The sequence below is a fragment of the Nerophis lumbriciformis genome, linkage group LG20 (assembly GCF_033978685.3).
Source record: "Nerophis lumbriciformis linkage group LG20, RoL_Nlum_v2.1, whole genome shotgun sequence".
Taxonomy (NCBI): Eukaryota; Metazoa; Chordata; class Actinopteri; order Syngnathiformes; family Syngnathidae; genus Nerophis; species Nerophis lumbriciformis.
This window is the reverse complement of record NC_084567.2, coordinates 28,692,008-28,710,558: the sequence shown is the minus strand read 5'-3', so window position 1 is coordinate 28,710,558 and position 18,551 is coordinate 28,692,008. Positions and strand designations below refer to the sequence as shown.

Sequence of the window (18,551 nt, the reverse complement as noted above, 5' to 3'; positions counted from 1 at the left end):
CAGCACCAGCAAAAGGGACTTAAATCGCCGGTCGAACTATTGGCCACAGTTGGAGGTGTTTGTGTCAGTGAGGGACAGGAGGACACTGGACAAACTGCTCGCCATCATGGACAATCCTGTCCATCCACTCCACCTGACAATTGAGGGACAGCGGAGCTCATACTCCAACAGGCTCCTTCAGCTTCGTTCCCACAGTGTTCGATTCAAGAACTCCTTCATTCCGCACTCCATCCAGCTGTATAATCACTCGCCATACAGCAATAGATGATATCTGTCTATTACCTGACCGCTTCTATGTTAGCTACCTCTCTTTGTTTATAATGTATATTTTCTGCTGGATCTACTCTCTATGTTATGCTGGCTTTTTTTTTTTTTTTTTTGCTGTAGCTGTTACATATACTGTAATATTGTACATGGTAATTGGGATTTATTATATATTGTATACATTATAGAAATATATAATATAATATGATAGTATATGAGTATATATTATACTTCATCAACGGCACAGCAGTGGAGATCGTAAGCAGCCCCAAGTTCCTGGGGGTGCAGATAACTGACAATATGACCTGGTCTCTCTCTTGTAAAAAGAGCTCAGCAGCGCATGCACTTTTTGCGTCGGATGAAAAGAGCCCAGCTCCCTCCCCCCATTCTCACCACATTCTACAGAGGCACTATAGAGAGCCTGCTGACCAACAGCATCTCTGTCTGGACTGGAGCCTGCAGTGCCTCAGACTGGAAGTCTCTGCAGAGAGTGGTGAAGACGGCGGAAAAGATCATCCTCCTATCCAGGGAATCGCAAAAAAAGCTGCTGCCTGACCAGGGCTCAGAAAATCTGTAGACACTCCTCCCACCCCCACCAAGGACTGTTTTCACTGCTGGACTCTAGAACGAGGTTCCCGCAGCCTCCGTAGCAGAACCTCCAGGTTTTGTAACAGCTTCTTCCCTCAGGCCGTAAGACTCTTGAACGCATCATAATAATCCCCTCAATTCCCCCCAAAAACGGATGAACTCGCTGCAATATAAAGACAATATAACATACATCCATAAACATGGATGCATATGCAAAAGTGCAATATATTTATCTGTACAGTAATCTATTTATTTATATCTGCAACGTATTGCTCTTTTATCCTGCACTACAACGAGCTAATGCAAATAAATGTCATTCTTATCTGTACTGTAAAGTTCAAATTTGAATGACAATACAATGAGATAATGCAAATAAATTTCATTCTTATCTGTACTGTAAAGTTCAAATTTGAATGACAATAAAGGGAAGTCTCTCTCTCTCTCTCTCTCTCTCTCTCTCTCTCTCTCTCTCTCTCTCTCTCTCTCTCTCTCTCTCATATATATATATAAATATGTAAATATTACATATATGTTATATTTCATATTGCTACTATGGTACATTTTTGGTCTACTTTATACCTGCATTAGCCTTTCCATCCTTTATAACTGCTCGAGCTACTGTGTGGAACAATTTCCCTTGTGGATCAACAACGTTGGCCGGGCGAAGTCTAACTGTCCAATGTATGGCTAGATTGTTTACAAATAGGTTGGTAAATATATGTTTGAACAATCATCAATATATGTAGGAAAAATCATCAAATATTTTTTTTTTTGATACGGTAAAAAGCCTAGGTATAATTTTTTGGGTTCGACGATACTGGCCCTGTATTTTTTTGTTTTGGATCGACACCAAAATATGCAGTATCGCCCACCCTGAGTCGGCATTGCCTGGCTGTCATTGGAGGAAAACGAACACGTGACATCTCACAGGACGCGTGACGTCACATGTATTGCGCTGTTGATGTTTTTTGTACACTATTGTATTTGCCCGTGTTTTTAACTTTTTTTCCACCCAAACAATATATCACATATTTCACCTAATAGCAGACGTCTTGTGTTAAAAGTATGGTAATGTTAATTCATTGAGACGTTGTCCGCTACGTTGAAGACCCTCTTGGCTAGCCAGCCAGCTAGCTAGTGGGCTAACCGATGGTTAGCTGCGTGGAGAACAACATCGATGTGAGGACTAAACCAGCCTTAAAGGTGACAAAAATGGCGCTTCTATCTGACTATTAAGGTGTTGTTTCTGCTTTGAGTTCATTTAAATATGTGTCAATGGCGGAGAAAACATGGGATGTCCGGTAGGATCATGTCAATGTTCGCTAGCCAGTGCTGTTCAAATCTAAAGTATTACAATAGTACGTAAATAGGTAATAATGCAGCAAATAATGTTGTAGATTCCCTGCACATGATACAAACATTCTTTTATTATTTGCGTAATTATTTATCTATATTATGATGTGTTAGATGTGACTACATTTTCCAGCAGAGTATGATGAGCATAGGATAATAAAAACATCGTAATTACCATTGTGACAACGGTAATAAAAATTCAAAAAATAAAACAGACGAGATTTTTTATAGTTATATTTTCTTTTTATATAATCACCTTTCTTTATCTTTACTCGGCATTAGTGTGGACAGCAAATAAATGCAATCATTGTTCAGATGTGACAACAAACTCTCGCTAGTGTTACCATATCTGAGTTATTGTGCAGAAATATGGGGAAATAACTACAAAATTACTAGGGATGTCCGATAATGGCTTTTTGCCGATATTCGATATTGTCAAATTCTTTAATTACCGATACCGCTATCAACCGATATATACAGTCGTGGAATTAACACATTATTATGCCTAATTTGGACAACCAGGTATGGTGAAGATAAGGTACTTTAAAAAAAATTAAATAAGATGAATAAATTAAAAACATTTTCTTGAATAAAAAGAAAGTAAAACAATATAAAAACAGTTACATTGAAACTAGTAATTAATGAAAATTAGTAAAATTAACTGTTAAAGGTTAGTACTATTAGTGGACCAGCAGCACGCACAATCACGTGTGCTTACGAACTGTATCCCTGCAGACTGTATTGATATATATTGATATATAATGTAGGAACCAGAATATTAATAACAGAAAGAAAAAACCCTTTTGTGTGAATGAGTGTAATGGGGGAGGAAGGTTTTTTGGGTTGGTGCACTAATTGTAAGTGTATCTTGTGTTTTTATGTTGATTTAAAAAAACCAAAAAAAACCGATACCGATAATTTCCGATGTTACATTTGAACATTTATCTCTAAAAATTACACTTCATTCATTAACTGTGTTGCAAAAAAAAAGATCAGTTAGAATAATACATAATGTTGGATATAGAGAACATACAAACCCTTTATTTATTGAATCGAAAATACTGAAATTCCACGACATAGTGAATTTGCAAAGAGCTAAAATAAAACACAACGCAAACTATAATCTGATACCCAAGAATATACAACAATTCTTCTCAACAAAAGAGGAGAAATTTAATCTTAAAGGAAAATGTAATTTAAAACGTTTCTACACACGTACAACACTTAAGACCTTCAGTATATCAGTATGTGGCATTAAATTATAGAATGGATTAAGCAAAGAAATCAAACAATGTACTAATATGATCCACTTAAAGAAACTCTTCAAAAAGTGTTTACAAAGTACAAATAAGAATAACCATGATAAACATTCTGAATGTATTTCATCCCCCATTCATTTTCAAGATAATATTACTCATCTCACCATATGAAATATAACTTCACCAATATTATTTTTTTATTGTTGTTACTTATTGAGTATATTGTGAATAAATTGAGAACAGGAAGTGAACAAAAGTTTTAGGAACTGTTATGTAAAGGAAAAGGGATAGGATTAAATAAGCTCTGCTTCTTCCTACTCCTTTTCGAACATGTTGAATAGAGAAACTGGAAATTGTGATGTATCATGTTGTATGTATGCATGTTCGAAATAAAGTCACACTCAACTCAACTTTTTGCACCGTGAACCTTGACATTGAAGAAGACATAATAGAGGCTGAATGATAATGGCCTTGGGACACTTTTTTGTTTAACAGAAAGATACCAAACTTAAATAAAGAAGACTGTGTAAAGCAGGGGTGTCAAAGTCAAGGCCCCCCGGGTAGAGCTGGGAGATATGGACAAATGGATAAATCTCGTATATTTTTACTTAAACTCGATATTCAATATATATCTCGATATATATATATTTTCCGGTGAAAATATTTATATAGAGATAATCCTTTTTGAGCGAAATTCACTGAAATTGAAGTGAATGACGACTGTAAACAGTCAGTGGTACTTTTTTCAACCCAGTTAGTCAAGATGGGTATTAACAGCACAGAAAATAAACTGTTTAAATAGCACATAATTACACAACATAAAATTAAAAAATATTCTTTCTACATAAAATAAATAACATAGCGGTGCAAATAATACAAAATGTATCATGTAAAATGTTTAGTAGCCCATGGAGGGATGCGGGGGAGAACAAGGAACACAACAAATAAGCAGCGTTTGGTCATTTTAACTTGAAATAAATTATATGGATTTTACGATATTTTCTTAATTCATATCTTGCTTAAAAATATATCGATATGTCTTATAAACTCGATATATTACCCAGCCCTACCCCCGGGATGATATTTGATTAGTATTAGATCCGGCCCGCAGGCCACAGCCGCCTGCTGCTGTTTTGCACTCACCAATACTCCGTCAGTGTTGGCGCTAGGAATTTTCAAAATGGGGTCCCATCAAGTCATAAAAATGGGGTCCCACAGTAAATTTTTGGGGTCCCACTTTTTTGTAACCGTTTTGAAAACAAATGATAAATGTGTGCATTATCCTGTTATATCTCACATTCGATCTTGTGTTTTGGAAAAAGGTCTGTCTTAAACGTTACTTAATTCATTAAAAAAAAGAATACAAAAGAAAACACATTTTTATGCATATGTAAATGTATTCAGTTATAAACATGTATTCACTTTCTTCTTTCCTTCATGGATCTAAACTTTACCGCCGCCGGTATTTTTTTCTATATTTTTATTTGAATATTTTCAGAATGTGAACAATCTGAAGTTGTCTTTGTTTTTTAGTTTTAATGCCATGATTTTAATAGTCCGGCCCGTGTGTGCACAGATTTTCCTCCATGCGGCCCCTGAGCTAAAATGAGTTTGACACCCCTGGTGTAAAGAAATCATGGAGACAGTCTGACTGGTGACTCAGCAGTTGTCGGCTTTCTCCACTAACATTAAGATTGTTGGTGATGAACACGTTTTAATACATTATTTAAAAGTGTTTTTAAAACAATTATCATCACAAATTGAGTTTTGGCACCATTCAGATTACAAATTAATCTTACAAGACCAGTAATGTTGCCTGATGCATTGAAATCTGAAAGGATGCAGTAAACTCACTGGAACGCACCTAATTTTTCCCAATTAAAACCATATGTTGTGAACAATTTAAGTTAAAAATCACGGCAACTACTAACTCTAATGTGCGATATAGACCATATACGATGTAAATGATATCAATTTGGCCAACAATAGAGCTTTTAATGGGGTCATATTATGATTTTTTTTTCTACATTTAAAAGACTTCCTTGTGGTCTACATCAGTGTTTTTCAACCACTGTGCTGCGGCACACTAGTGTACCGTGAGATATTGTTTGGTGTGCCATGGGAAATTATGTAATTTCACCTAATTGGGTTAAAAATATTTTTTGCAAACCAGTCATTATTGTCTGTGCTGTCGAGAGCTCGGCAGAGTAACTGTGTGATTCTCTTCCATATCAGTAGGTGGCAGCAGGTAGCTAATTGCTTTGTAGACATCAGGAACATTTTTGTTGTGATCACAATATGCAGACGACAGCGGGAGGCAGCTTGCAGGTAAAAAGGTATCTAATGCTTAAACCAAAAATAAACAAACGGCATTGAAGCTTAGGGATGGCTATGCAAAACGAAACTAAAACTGAACTGGCTGCAAAGTAAACAAAAACAGAATGCTGGACGACAGCAAAGACTCACAGCGCGTGGAGCAGACGGCGTCCACAAAGCAAATCCGTACATGACAATCAACAACAAAATAGGAGCGCAAGACAAGAACTAAAACACTACACACAGGAAAACACCAAAAAAGTCAAAATAAGTCACGGCGGGATGTGACAGGTCGTGACAGTACACCTACTTTGAGATGAGCTATAGTGATGCATGCTTGTTTATGGTTTGAATTTATATCCAACAATTGCGAGAACGACTTTTTACTGTCAATATCGGCTGCTGAGTCTAATTTTTTAATGTTTTCTGCTGGTGGTGTGCCTTGGGATTTTTTCAATGAAAAAAATGTGCCTCGGCTCAGAAAAGTTTGAAAAACACTGATCTACATAACATGTAATGGCTGTTTCTTGGTCAAACATTTGCATAGTTCTTGTTTTACAGAACATCTTCAAACCACTTTTTGTCTGTCTCCTCAGGATGCCCTGTTTTATTCAAGTGGTTCCACTTTGACAGCATTTATTGTACCACAAAAACTCAACTTTAAATACAGATGAAAAAAATACCTAGATATAAATTAGTAACTAATAAACCACAACAGGTAAAGTAAGAATAATAGCAATAACAAAACATTTAAACAACAATAGCAATACATTTAAGTTTTGCCTTTTTCAAAGTCACTCAATCAAAGTTTACTTATATAGCCCTTAATCGCAAATGTCTCAAAGTGCTGCACAAGCCACAACGACATCCACAGCACAGATCCTACATCAGGGCAAGAAAAAACTCAACCCAATGGGAACAACAAGAAACCTTGGATGGAACTGCAAATGGTGACCGGTGCAATGGATGCCGAGTGGATACGGTGTGAGAGTTCAGTCCATAGTGGGGCAAGCAGGGTATCCTCTTGCATGTAGACACATTGGGGAGCAGAGACGTTACCAACTGATGCAAAGAGGAGTGGTCCATCCTGGGTCCCGACTTTGAACAGCTAGCGCGTCATCCGTGTTGGCTGACCTGTGGACGCCTGATAACCTCTCCACGCAGGAGAAGGGGGCAGAGCAGAAAAAAGAGACAGCAGCAGATCAAAATGGGATCTATTGAAAGGCTAGGGTATACAAGTGAGTTTTAAGATGGGACTTAAATGCTTCTACTGAGGTAGCATCTCTAACTGTTACTGGTAGGGCATTCCAGAGTACTGGAGCCCGAATAGAAAACGCTCTAAAGCCCATATACTTTTTTGGGGGGCTCTGGGATTCACTAATAAGCCGGAGTTCTTTGAACGCAGATTTCTGGCTAGGACCGATGGTACAGTACGATCAGAAAGATAAGATAGAGCTAGACTGTTTAGTATTTTATACGTAAGTAGTAAAACCTTAAGGTCGCATCTTAAGTGCACAGGAAGATAGGTAGGTAGGTCTTTATTGTCATTGCACAAGTATAACAAAACTTAGTATTCAGCATAAACCCGTTCAAGATTAGACAAACAAACACTGTACAGGGTTGCAGAACAGGAACGCTGATGGGTCGCCACAAGGCCTTCTTCTCCCAAGAGTCCGTCATGTGTCCAGCAACAACCGCTTCGTCACGACAAGCAGGTTCCCCCAAACCCAAGATATTGTCAATTTTGTTGAGGCCAGTTGAATAGTTATAATGTTTAAAAATTGGAGAGCAGTACAAAAAGAGGCAACAAGAAAGTTAAGACAAGACAAGACAAAGAAGCAAGCGGGAGAGGAAAGGGAAGCGTCCGCCCTCGATGAGTGCCAGTGAGAAAGTCAAAGTGCCAGTGCAGGTGAGCCAGTATAGGCATAATATGATCAAACTTTTTTGGTCTTGTCAAAAGTCTAGCAGCTGCATTTTGTACCAATCGTGATCTTTTAATGCTAAACATAGGGAGACCCGAAAATAATACGTTACAGTAATCGAGACGTAACAAATGCATGAATAATAAACAAGACGTAACAAACGCATGAATAATGATCTCAGCATTGGTGGTAAACAAAATTTAACACATTTTAGCGATATTACAGAGATGAAAGAAGGCTGTTTTAGTAACACTTGTAATTTCACTTACCGGTATTTTACCACCATAGAATGTGTGTTTTTGTGTAAAATTATTATTAATAAAATGTTTGTTAATTAATTGCAAAAATACTCACATTTATTGGTTTATTGGTACATCTTTGGACACATTTTACCAGTATTTTATGTCAAAGCATATTGATTATGTAAATGCATCAATTAGTGCTTTAAGTACATTATGCCATACTTGCCAACCTTGAAACCTCAGGATAAGAGAGTAATTCAAAAGAGCAACTTTAATTTATATAAAGAATCAACTTTTTGAAAGAATTTTGAAGAAAAAAAAATTGTGTACAATTAATTAATGCCAAGTGTTATTGTAATTTGTGAAGGATTTAATCTAAATTGTCTGAAACAAAACAAACATTGATTTAGAAACAAATCAAACATTGATTCAGAAAATTTAGGATTTTTTTATTATATCTGTGTTTATTTGACTTTTTACAGATTTCCATGCTTGGAACCCTTTTGCAGAACAACATTGTGGGTCTAACATTTCTTTTTGGCTTTTTCAATGCAGCGTCTATGACCACCATTTGCCTGTCGTCGATGAAATGATGTATCAACCGGCGAGGAAAGACTTCATTTCTCTGACTCTCACCGACCAAAACTGTCACATTTACAACAACGGCAAACACCGGAAGCAATCCTGCTGGAGGGTGAGTGATTGATACAGGCGGTTGAGATATACCAGCGCTGTACACCTCGAGCATTTCACTCGCATATACTGTATGCCTAAAAATAGATTGTGCGACGACAAAAAACAAAAAGGGAGCTTTTTCAATCCATAAACAAGAGTAAGATTTGGGGTACAGAAACATTGTTGTTCACAGACCATGCAAGCACTATATTAACGCTCTACACATCTGCTCAGCGTAGACGTGGTCATGTATACACTTTATAGCCGCTCTCGCGACATGCTAATTTAGCTGCTACCAAAACAACTAATCAGTCACTGCCGATTTAATTACAACATCTAAAGATACAAACTGTATAGTAATTAAACCCACTTTTCCACTGCTTGATGTTGTGCTCATTCGTGTCAATGGTGTTTTAACGTTTAAGGAAAATGCTGTAATTAAGTAAGTTCAAACAAAAAAACAAACAAAAATTTTATATATATATATACATATATATATATATATATATATATATATATATGTAAATATGTATATATATGTACATACGTAAATATATATATATATATACATACATATGTAAATATATATATATATATGAGTATATGTGTGTGTGTATATATATCTATGTATATAATATAATATATGTATATATGATATATTATATGTGTATGTATATATGTATGTATATATACATATATATATATATATATATATATATATATATACATACATATATATGTGTGTGTATATATATATATATATATACTGTATATACATACATATATATGTATATATATATATGTGTGTGTATATATATATATATATACTGTATATACATACATATATATGTATATATATATATATATATACATGCATACATATATATATATATATATGTGTATATATATATATATATATATATATATGTGTATATATATATATATATATATATGTGTATATATATATATATATATATATATATATGTGTATATATATATATATATATATATGTGTATATATATATATATATATATATATATATATATATATACATATATACATACATATATACATATGTGTTTGTGTGTGTAACGGGTAAAATATATGTGTGTAATAACATTTTGTTCACAGTTAACTCAAAATTAATCTGGATTAATCGTAGATAGATACCTAGGCCTAGACTGATAATTTTCAAGTTCTTAATACTATGACTAGACAATGTGTTTGCTTTCATTAAATGTGTTTTAAACATTATGCATTTTTTTTAAATCTTAAAACATTAAGGACATAAGCACGCTTTTATGATAAGAGGAAAAAGTTACCTGCAGTGCGTGTCTTGCCGAATTTTGTATTTTGTAGGAATTCAGGATTTGTATTCCTGTGGTAGGAACATTTGCATTTAGAGGAGGAGCTACACCGTGTTTAGATACCAGTTTCACGCTCTAATAACACACAAGTGGATTGTTACATTCATTGTTGGATTGTCAAAGATGTTTGGTAATCTAATATGTGATAGTTCTACCTAAATAAAAGCCTTATTTTTCGGACCATAGGGCGAAATGGTCTATTTTCGATCATGTTTCATATTTAGGGAACATCGGATTACAGGGCGCATTAAAGGAGTCATATTATTTTATTTTTTTTCTAAATGGAAAACACTTCCTTGTGGTCTACATAACATGTAATGGTGGTTCTTTGGTCAAAATGTTGCATAGATTATGGTTTACAGATCATCTGACAGCCGCTTCCGGATGCGCCGTTTTGTGGGCGGTCTTATTTACGTGGCTCACCTTCGGCAGCATCTTCTCCCCGTCATCTTTGTTGTAGCGGTGTAGCGTGCAAGGACGGGGGTGGAAGAAGTGTCAAAAGATGGAGCTAACTGTTTTAATGTCATTCAGACTTTACTTAAATCAATAACGAAGCAGCATCTCCTCATCCGGTAACAACAACAACGCCGGAAATGTGTCCCGTGAAAAACCGTCTGACCGGAACTCTCTAATAACTAAAGTTCCTTGGGTGAATAATGTATGTTTTAGCGCTTTTATGGCAAGTTTACTGACAGACATGAGTAAGAACTATACACTACTTTATATTACAAATGGCAACAGCGGAGGATGAATGTCCCAAAACAAAAAGATAGAGAAAAATAAGAAGTTTATCGACTACGGTGTCGCCACGGACTGCAAAAGCGGAAGCGCGCAATTTTTCAGGACTTATGCAGATCCCAAATACAGATCAGCAGGTACCAGAAAGTAAGAAAAGTTGTTTTTGCATAATATTGCAAAACAACACACCAGATAATATGTCTTACCTTATACACACACCATAATATACTCATGTTGACGCATAGTACAGTCCACCAAGCGGTGCGGATTCATAGCTTACCAAAGTCGTACTAAACATTTTGATGGATTTTTGAGCGCCGTGTGTAATGTTCTATATTTTCAATGGAACATATAAAATGTTGGTGTTGTTTACTTCAGTCATATTGCAGTCTACACGTATCTCTTATGTTTGACTGCCATCTACTGGTCACACCTATCATTTCACCATGTACCAAATAAAATAGCTTCGAGGTCGGTAAGCAAAATTGTATAATTATATGAGTGGATCAGCGGGTAGCGTGGCCGTCCAGACACTTGAGGGTTCCTGGTTCAGTTCCAGCTTCCACCATTCTTGTCATTGTGTCCTTGGGCAAGACATGTCACCCACCTTGTTCCCAGTGCCACCCACACTTGTATAAATTAAGCTTACCAGCACCAAGCTTTGTAATGTATGGGTTTCTCATTGTAAAGTGTTTTGAGACATTTGTGAAAAAGTAGTATACAGTGTTTCCCACAGGACAGGCATCTATTTGTGGTGGTGTGGTCGGGGGGTGGCGGCGGCAGCGGCGATGACCAAGAAGAACGCAGAGTTGGAATATAATTACAACATTTTATGTACATATTTATATACAGATTTGAACAATTAGTGATTCACTGAAATATATTTATTAATTGTGGTTCTTACAAAAAATATATCTTATAAAATATAAAAGCTAAAATGTCTCTTAAAGCTCTGCCCCTTTAATTAGTGAATACTAAATAATTTAACTTTAGCCTACTACTACAACCATATTATTTACCAGCAACATGAAGTGAAACAGAGGCAGAGGTGTCCTGCCACAGTCAGTCCTCCTCCTCCTCCTCCTCCTCCTGCTGCTGCTGAACAGGTCGCACCTGTGGTCCGGACTGTAGGCCTACCTCCTCTCCAAGTCGAGCCCTTTTCGGCCGTTGAAAATATTTTTCTATACTCATCTGTGTGAAGGAGTGAACATCCAACATTAGAATTTATTACTAACGAGCAGAACCGCTCCATGTACAGTGCCGTCTAACCTTAAGCGGCAGCAGCTCAACACATGCAGGGTTCAACGTTAAGGTTTTTTTCTACTTGCCCAACTTCTCAAATCTACTTGCCCCAATATTTTTACTTGTCCTGCCTAGGTTTTTTTCTGGCTGTGTAGTGCTCATGGCTTATATCTTACTAAAATCCTTCCCGTTGACTATTTACAACACTACACAGTATTTATTATTATTATTATTATTATTATCTATAATTACATTTAAATGGCATTGCATACATGTAAAATTAAATGCTATTTCACATTATTTGACCAGTAGCAGTTACACCCATCTGAACAGGTCAGCCACCTGTTTAAAGCCCGATCACAGTTGAAATCTTGAAATGAAGGGCCTTTAATGGCCAAAACATTAACCTGGACAACATTTTAACAGCTGGTTGGCTCAGATTTTATTCTTTTCATTGCATTCACATGCTGCAGTGGACAGTGGACAATTTAGCTTTAGTCCATGTGTGTTTATTGACAACAGGGTTATAACCTGGACACGTTAGCTCGTCGGTATGAAAACAGGTGACTGTTACTACGTGCGTCTGCCCGGCCCCCGAGTCAAACAGCGGCGGTGTTAATGAAGCAGCGTCAGGCTGCTCACCGTCAGTGAAACGCTCAGTGAAATCGCGGATTAACGTTAAATATATGACGAGCCGCGAGCGATGCAGCTATAACCTATCTACCTATAACTTATATTACCCTCGTATTTTGATCCGGTCGGTCCGTTCTTCTTTTACTTCGTCGTTGTCGTCTTCTTCGTCTTCTTCGCTTCTTCTTCTTCTTCTTCTTCTGGCCCACCAGGTGAATTAAGTGCTATTGGCGGAGTTACAATGCATAGTAGGCTACCGCCACCTACTGCACCGGAGTTGTAACTACAAGCAACATTCACAGACAGAGTCCCATTGCTTTTATGAGCGGTCGAGCGAGTCAAAAGCCGAAAAATCCATTTGTGGCGGACGTAATTCTTTCGTGGCGGGCCGCCACAAATAAATGAATGTGTGGGAAACACTGGTATACAAATACCTTTCATTTCATTTGTGAGGTAGGGAAAAATAAAATGTTTCTTCCAAGTGAACCACCATTGCAATTGTTGCAAAGCACCATTACAAAAGCTTCATGCTGACAATGTTTTCATGTGTGAGAGAGCTTGGGAAAGTTGCATTTTAAAATGACTACCAAACAGACTAAGACAGATGTAAACATTACATGTCAGATTTTCATTCTGCTAACCTCATTTTATTTGCCAACAGAAATGGAAGCAGCTGTCTCGACTACAGCGAAGCCTCATTCTTGTTCTTTTTGCTTTGTTACTCATTCTGGGATTACAGTCTTTTCCCCACATGTCATTGCAAAGGAGAGGTAAGTGTTACCATTATGCATTACACGCATGTACACATGATTGTAATCTGGTTGCAGTTGCATTTAATTATGTGTGAATGCCCCAAAGCATTTTATATGTACGCCTTTATCCAACGAAAGGTGACAAAGTTCAGGATTCTTAGCCAGAACAGACAGGTCTGAAAATAAATGCTGAACAAAGGAGCAGAAAAGTCAATGACAAAAATATGTTTTAGAAGTAATTCAAGTGGAGGACTTATTATGTCAATTAGGGTTACGTGATAATAGGATTGTTACGATAAACTGTAATGATAACCGCAGTAAAATTCCAGTGGTTATTATTACCGTTTTGAATTGAAATTATCGAAAATCTGTGACTGATAACTGGACTTTATTAAACTCCCGAGCTGATTGGCACCGGCTCGCTAGTTTAAATGCTAACATATCTTTCCCCATTAAGAAACATACCCCAAACTAAACTTGTATAAATACTTTGCCGTCTGAGTAAATAAGCTATTCAATTGTGCACATTGAACCTACAAGCTGTGCTCTCTAAGCACAGAGAAGGATTGTCTCTATACGATACAGAGGTTGTTTTTCTACGGTGCGTTCAAGGGCTGCTGAACAGAGTAGGGCCGTAGGACGGCACAACACCCGCCATAAATAATAATAATAATAATAATATATTTTATTTATTATGCACTCTTAATCCAAATAAATCTTAAAGTGCTACAGTACAAGCCAATATTTAAAAAAATAAAAGCTTAGCCATGAAAACAGATAAAACACTGAAACTAAAACACTATCAGGGAAGCATAAGAAACTCCAAACGGGCAAAATAGTGGGTTTTCTTGGTCAAAAGATTTCAGTGTGTGTTAAGTACTTTTTGAGCACAGTCAGCAATACCCCATAATAATGATAACCGTGATAAATTTTGGTCACGATAATTGTGATATGAAATGTTCATAATGTTACATCCCTACGTGATATAGATGATATACATTATGAATGATCAAAGACTTGCACGTGTCCCAACTAGCCTTTGGTTTGGTTTGGTTTTCTGTCATTGATTTTACTTTGTGTTAATTTGTTCCCATCACAATCTATTCTTTTTTTCTGTTTATTTTATTCTATATGTACATTATATCGTTCTTATAGTATTTCTTCGGCTAAATCAGGGATCTCAGGTGCTAACTTTCGTGCCATATCATGTGTCTCAAATGTGCTTGTATGGCAATCAAGATAATTGATCCCTTGAATAAATTTGGCAGCTGATAGCTTTAATTACTATTGTCATAACGTGATAATGTATGTTGATGACCCATTCTAGCTGTGTCTGGCAAATTTGACAGCGACAGGTGAGCAACCGCGTTCTCAGCGCATTGTAGCTTCCTCGCTAGCAAGCTAACGTCCCCTCCACAGCGCAAAGCCGCTTCTATTTATAGTCAGTAACTTTTGCCTCCATGATGGCAAATAAATTAAGTTTCCTACAAGTATCCCCACTGGAAGAGGACTAGCTATTCATGCTATATTACACACCATAACCCAGGCTAACCACTAGGCTAGAGCTTTTAAATGCAAACAAACAAGAATTGGTGAATTGATACTAATATCGGCAATAAAAATGTAAATGGTCGATTTATTTTGTTATTATCACAAAATAGTTTTTTGTAATTTTTGTTGCTGTTTACAAACTCAGGAAATAAGTCCTTGGACATATGAGGACTTTAGGGACCAAAAACAAATTATTTTTTATCCGAGCAAACAGAAGTGTTTGTTTATGTGTACTTTTTTGCGTTATCCACTTTATTTTGCTCAACATTGTGTATGTAATAGAAGGTATTATGATATTGTTACACCGCCACCCTGTGTTTTGTCTGATTATGACTGTAAACAAAAATGTAATCATTCAACGATCTAGAACATTTTAAGTACTGTATCCATATCAGCCCAAAACTAATGTAAAGTATCGAACAACAGAAGAATGGGTGCGTATTACATTTGAACAGAAGTGTACATAGAACAATGTTACAACAGAAAGTAAACAGATATTGACAGTAAATTCCCAAATACCGTATTTTTCCGACTATAAGTCGCAGTTTTTTTCATAGTTTGGCCGGGGGTGCGACTTATACTCAGGAGCGACTTATGTGTGAAATTATTAACACATTACCGTAAAATATTATTTAGCTCATTCACGTAAGAGACTGGACGTACAAGATTTCATGGGATTTAGCGATTAGGAGTGACAGATTGTTTGGTAAACGTATAGCATGTTCTATATGTTATAGTTATTTGAATGACTCTTACCATAATATGCTACTGATGATGCGCACCCGTAAATTTTATCCGTCAGGTCTTCCATTCACGTTCACTGTTCTAGTCATTTTAATGTGTTAAGTCATTTTATGCATTTGTGTTTTGCACAAGAGGTAGAACATCTCACTCTGTGTTTTCTGGAATCACATACCAGGCACGTTCTCAGTTGGTTATTTATGCGTCATATAACGTACACTTATTCAGCCTGTTGTTCACTATTCTTTATTTATTTTAATTTGCCTTTCAAATGTCTATTTTTGGTGTTGGGTTTGATCAAATAAATTTCCCCAAAAAATGCGACTTATACTCCGGAGCGACTTATACTCCGAAAAATATGGTAGATTAATAATTGTTTAGAGCAGGGGTCGGGAACCTTTTTGGCTGAGAGAGCCATAAAAGCCAAATATTTTAAAATGTATTTCCGTGAGAGCCACATAATATTTTTTAACACTGAATACAACTAAATGCGTGCATTTTTAAGAAAGACCAACATGTTTAGAGTATGATAAGTCTCTTATTCTTTTTAATAACATTGTTATTCTGAAGATAACCAATAATAAATAAAATACTTCTTACCATTAATGCGACTTCTGGTGCTGCATGGTTTTGCTGATGGCTTTGTTGTCTGGTTGATACGTGGTTATTTTTAACACTGTGATTACCAGAGTAATTATTCATTACTTATCATGTTAAGCAAATTTCAGCTAATATTTATCTGAGAGCCAGATGCAGTCATCAAAAGAGCCACATCTGGATCTAGAGCCATAGGTTCCCTACCCCTGGTTTAGAGTAAATAGTACAACCGGAAATTACACAATATGTTACCGCATTATGGTCCTATTACCATCCCTAATGTCAATGTCCCACCGTTCCTGTAACCACTCCTCACCTACTCTCTCAATACATATGTTGCAAAATGTGACCCACAAACTGCCATAGCATTTATAGTAATAGCGCAATGCCATAGCATTTATAGCACAGTATAGTAATGTTATTAACTACCGTACACAAAAAGATCAAATTTGATTAAAAAAATTAGAAATTTGCATCATACAGTAGCCTTTGGATGTAGCCTAAATCTGCATGTCATGGGATTTTAATCCCATGTAAATAGAGCATCTATATTCAGTGGAATTTACAAACTTCATTGTGTTGACACTGTTGGTATGTTTTTTTTCTGCTCTGTCTTTAGAGTTATCCAGCAAGGAAGACTGGCTGGAGATGAATGAAAATGAGTGGAAGCCTCCATTTCCTGGTATTAACTCTGTGTTTGGGCCAAATGAGAAAGCACCAGCTCCGGTGGTGGGACCAAATCTTGGTCCAGTTGTAGTTCCAGATTCTGTTTCAGAGCTTCACAGACCCAACATACCAGTTTTTCAGAAACCTCCCATTATTGTGAGCATTGTTTTTGTCATTAATTCCCAGAACATTTGCATCTACTGTATTTGTTGCATTGTTTAAAGTTTCATCTTGTTTGTATCTGCTAGACATTATTTTTTTCCAAAAAGTAGTTGTAATTCATGTATTAAACTTTTAACTAGCAGTCACTTCAAATTCACAAAAATAATTTAAAAGGGTAATATTATGCTTTTTCTACATTTAAACACTTCCTTGTGGTATACATAACATCTAATTGTTCCTTGGTCAAAGTTTTGCATGGATTAGGTTTTACAGACCATCTTCAAGCTGCTTTCTGGCCGTCTTTTTAAGATGCGGTCTATTAAGTGCCTCAACTTTGACTGTGTCTTCTTCCTGTCAGCCATGTTGTAGTTTTTAGCGCTTGCATATCAAGTCTACTGACAGACATAAGGTAGAAATAGACACTACTTTGTATTAGAAATGGCAACAGCGGAGGATGCATTTGCTTGTATGAGCCAGTCAGACCCACAACAAGAGGATCGAGAAAAAGAAGGAACTTAATACCTACGTCAAACTACAATGGTGGACTTGCACAACGCTCTTCGGGTAAATCTCTACCATAAATGGGGATATCCGCTGACATCACCAATGGGGCAACCCATTCTCTCAAAACTCTTGCCAAACACTTGCCGTCAAAAATATAAAGACCAACGGCACAGTTCCTGTCTTCACAATAAAAGTGCTTCTCCATCCTACCTACGTTAACAAAATAAGAATCTCAGAAAACTAGTGAACATAAGCTAGCAAGCTACAGAGTTTTAGCCTTCAATGTGTTTATTGTAAAGAGTATTAAAAGGAGTATGGAAGCTGGACAAATAAGAAGCTAAAATCCAACCACTTTAATGGAGGGAGAGGACTTTTTCCCTCCACAATGTAAATTCGAAGTTGTGAAACTTATCAGCAGTACTGTGAATCCTGTGTGATTTCAATAAATTTAAGTAGCTCGCCTGCTAAAAAAAGTTTGGGCTTCCCTGCCATAGAGTATTGCATGCGGAAGGGGAAGCAAAGTTTAAAGCTCTTTTTCCAAATTTAGTGCATACTTGAGAAACAGATCGATCATGAATAGTGCTGTGGAACAGATAGCACCTGTTTGTTCTTTGTTTTGTTTTAATTAAACCTAAAAGAGCCTTATAAATTAGTTATAGCCTTTGTGTGTATCTGTGTGCACTCAATAAAAGCAAGTCTGATTTCAAATATATTTTACAATGGTGGGTGAGACGACCGCTAATAACGAACTTCAGTGCCGAGAGAAAAGCATTGTCCAATGACTGGAGACATTTGGACAAAGCACTCAAACAAAGCCTGTCTCAACAGTCACTTATGGCCAATAAAATTGCTGTCACCATTTTGTTTCTGACCCTAAAAGAGAAGCAGCTTTATTTCCGGTAAAAAGAAAAAAAGTGCCCTTACTTTAGAGGCCAAGTTTGGTTTGCTATTGGTTTTAAATGAAAGCTCTGGTTCAAGAAT

The 18,551-nt window shown here is 36.5% G+C and overlaps 1 protein-coding gene across 2 annotated transcripts in view; it reads left to right on the top strand.

The window, feature by feature from the left end:
• Positions 1-1,778: 1,778 nt before the first annotated feature.
• Positions 1,779-18,551, top strand: part of man1b1a (mannosidase, alpha, class 1B, member 1a) — a 43,365-nt gene continuing 26,592 nt past the window's right edge. Inside the window, exons 1-4 of one of the 2 annotated variants that reach the window (XM_061980755.2) lie at positions 1,779-2,055; positions 8,500-8,638; positions 13,259-13,367; positions 16,858-17,060. In XM_061980755.2, the coding sequence (XP_061836739.2) occupies positions 8,534-8,638; positions 13,259-13,367; positions 16,858-17,060 (417 nt within the window). In that variant the 5' untranslated portion in view covers positions 1,779-2,055; positions 8,500-8,533. Of the gene's footprint in view, positions 2,056-6,829; positions 7,690-8,499; positions 8,639-13,258; positions 13,368-16,857; positions 17,061-18,551 lie in introns of those variants that run through there. The other variant, XM_061980756.2, reaches the window with a different exon arrangement.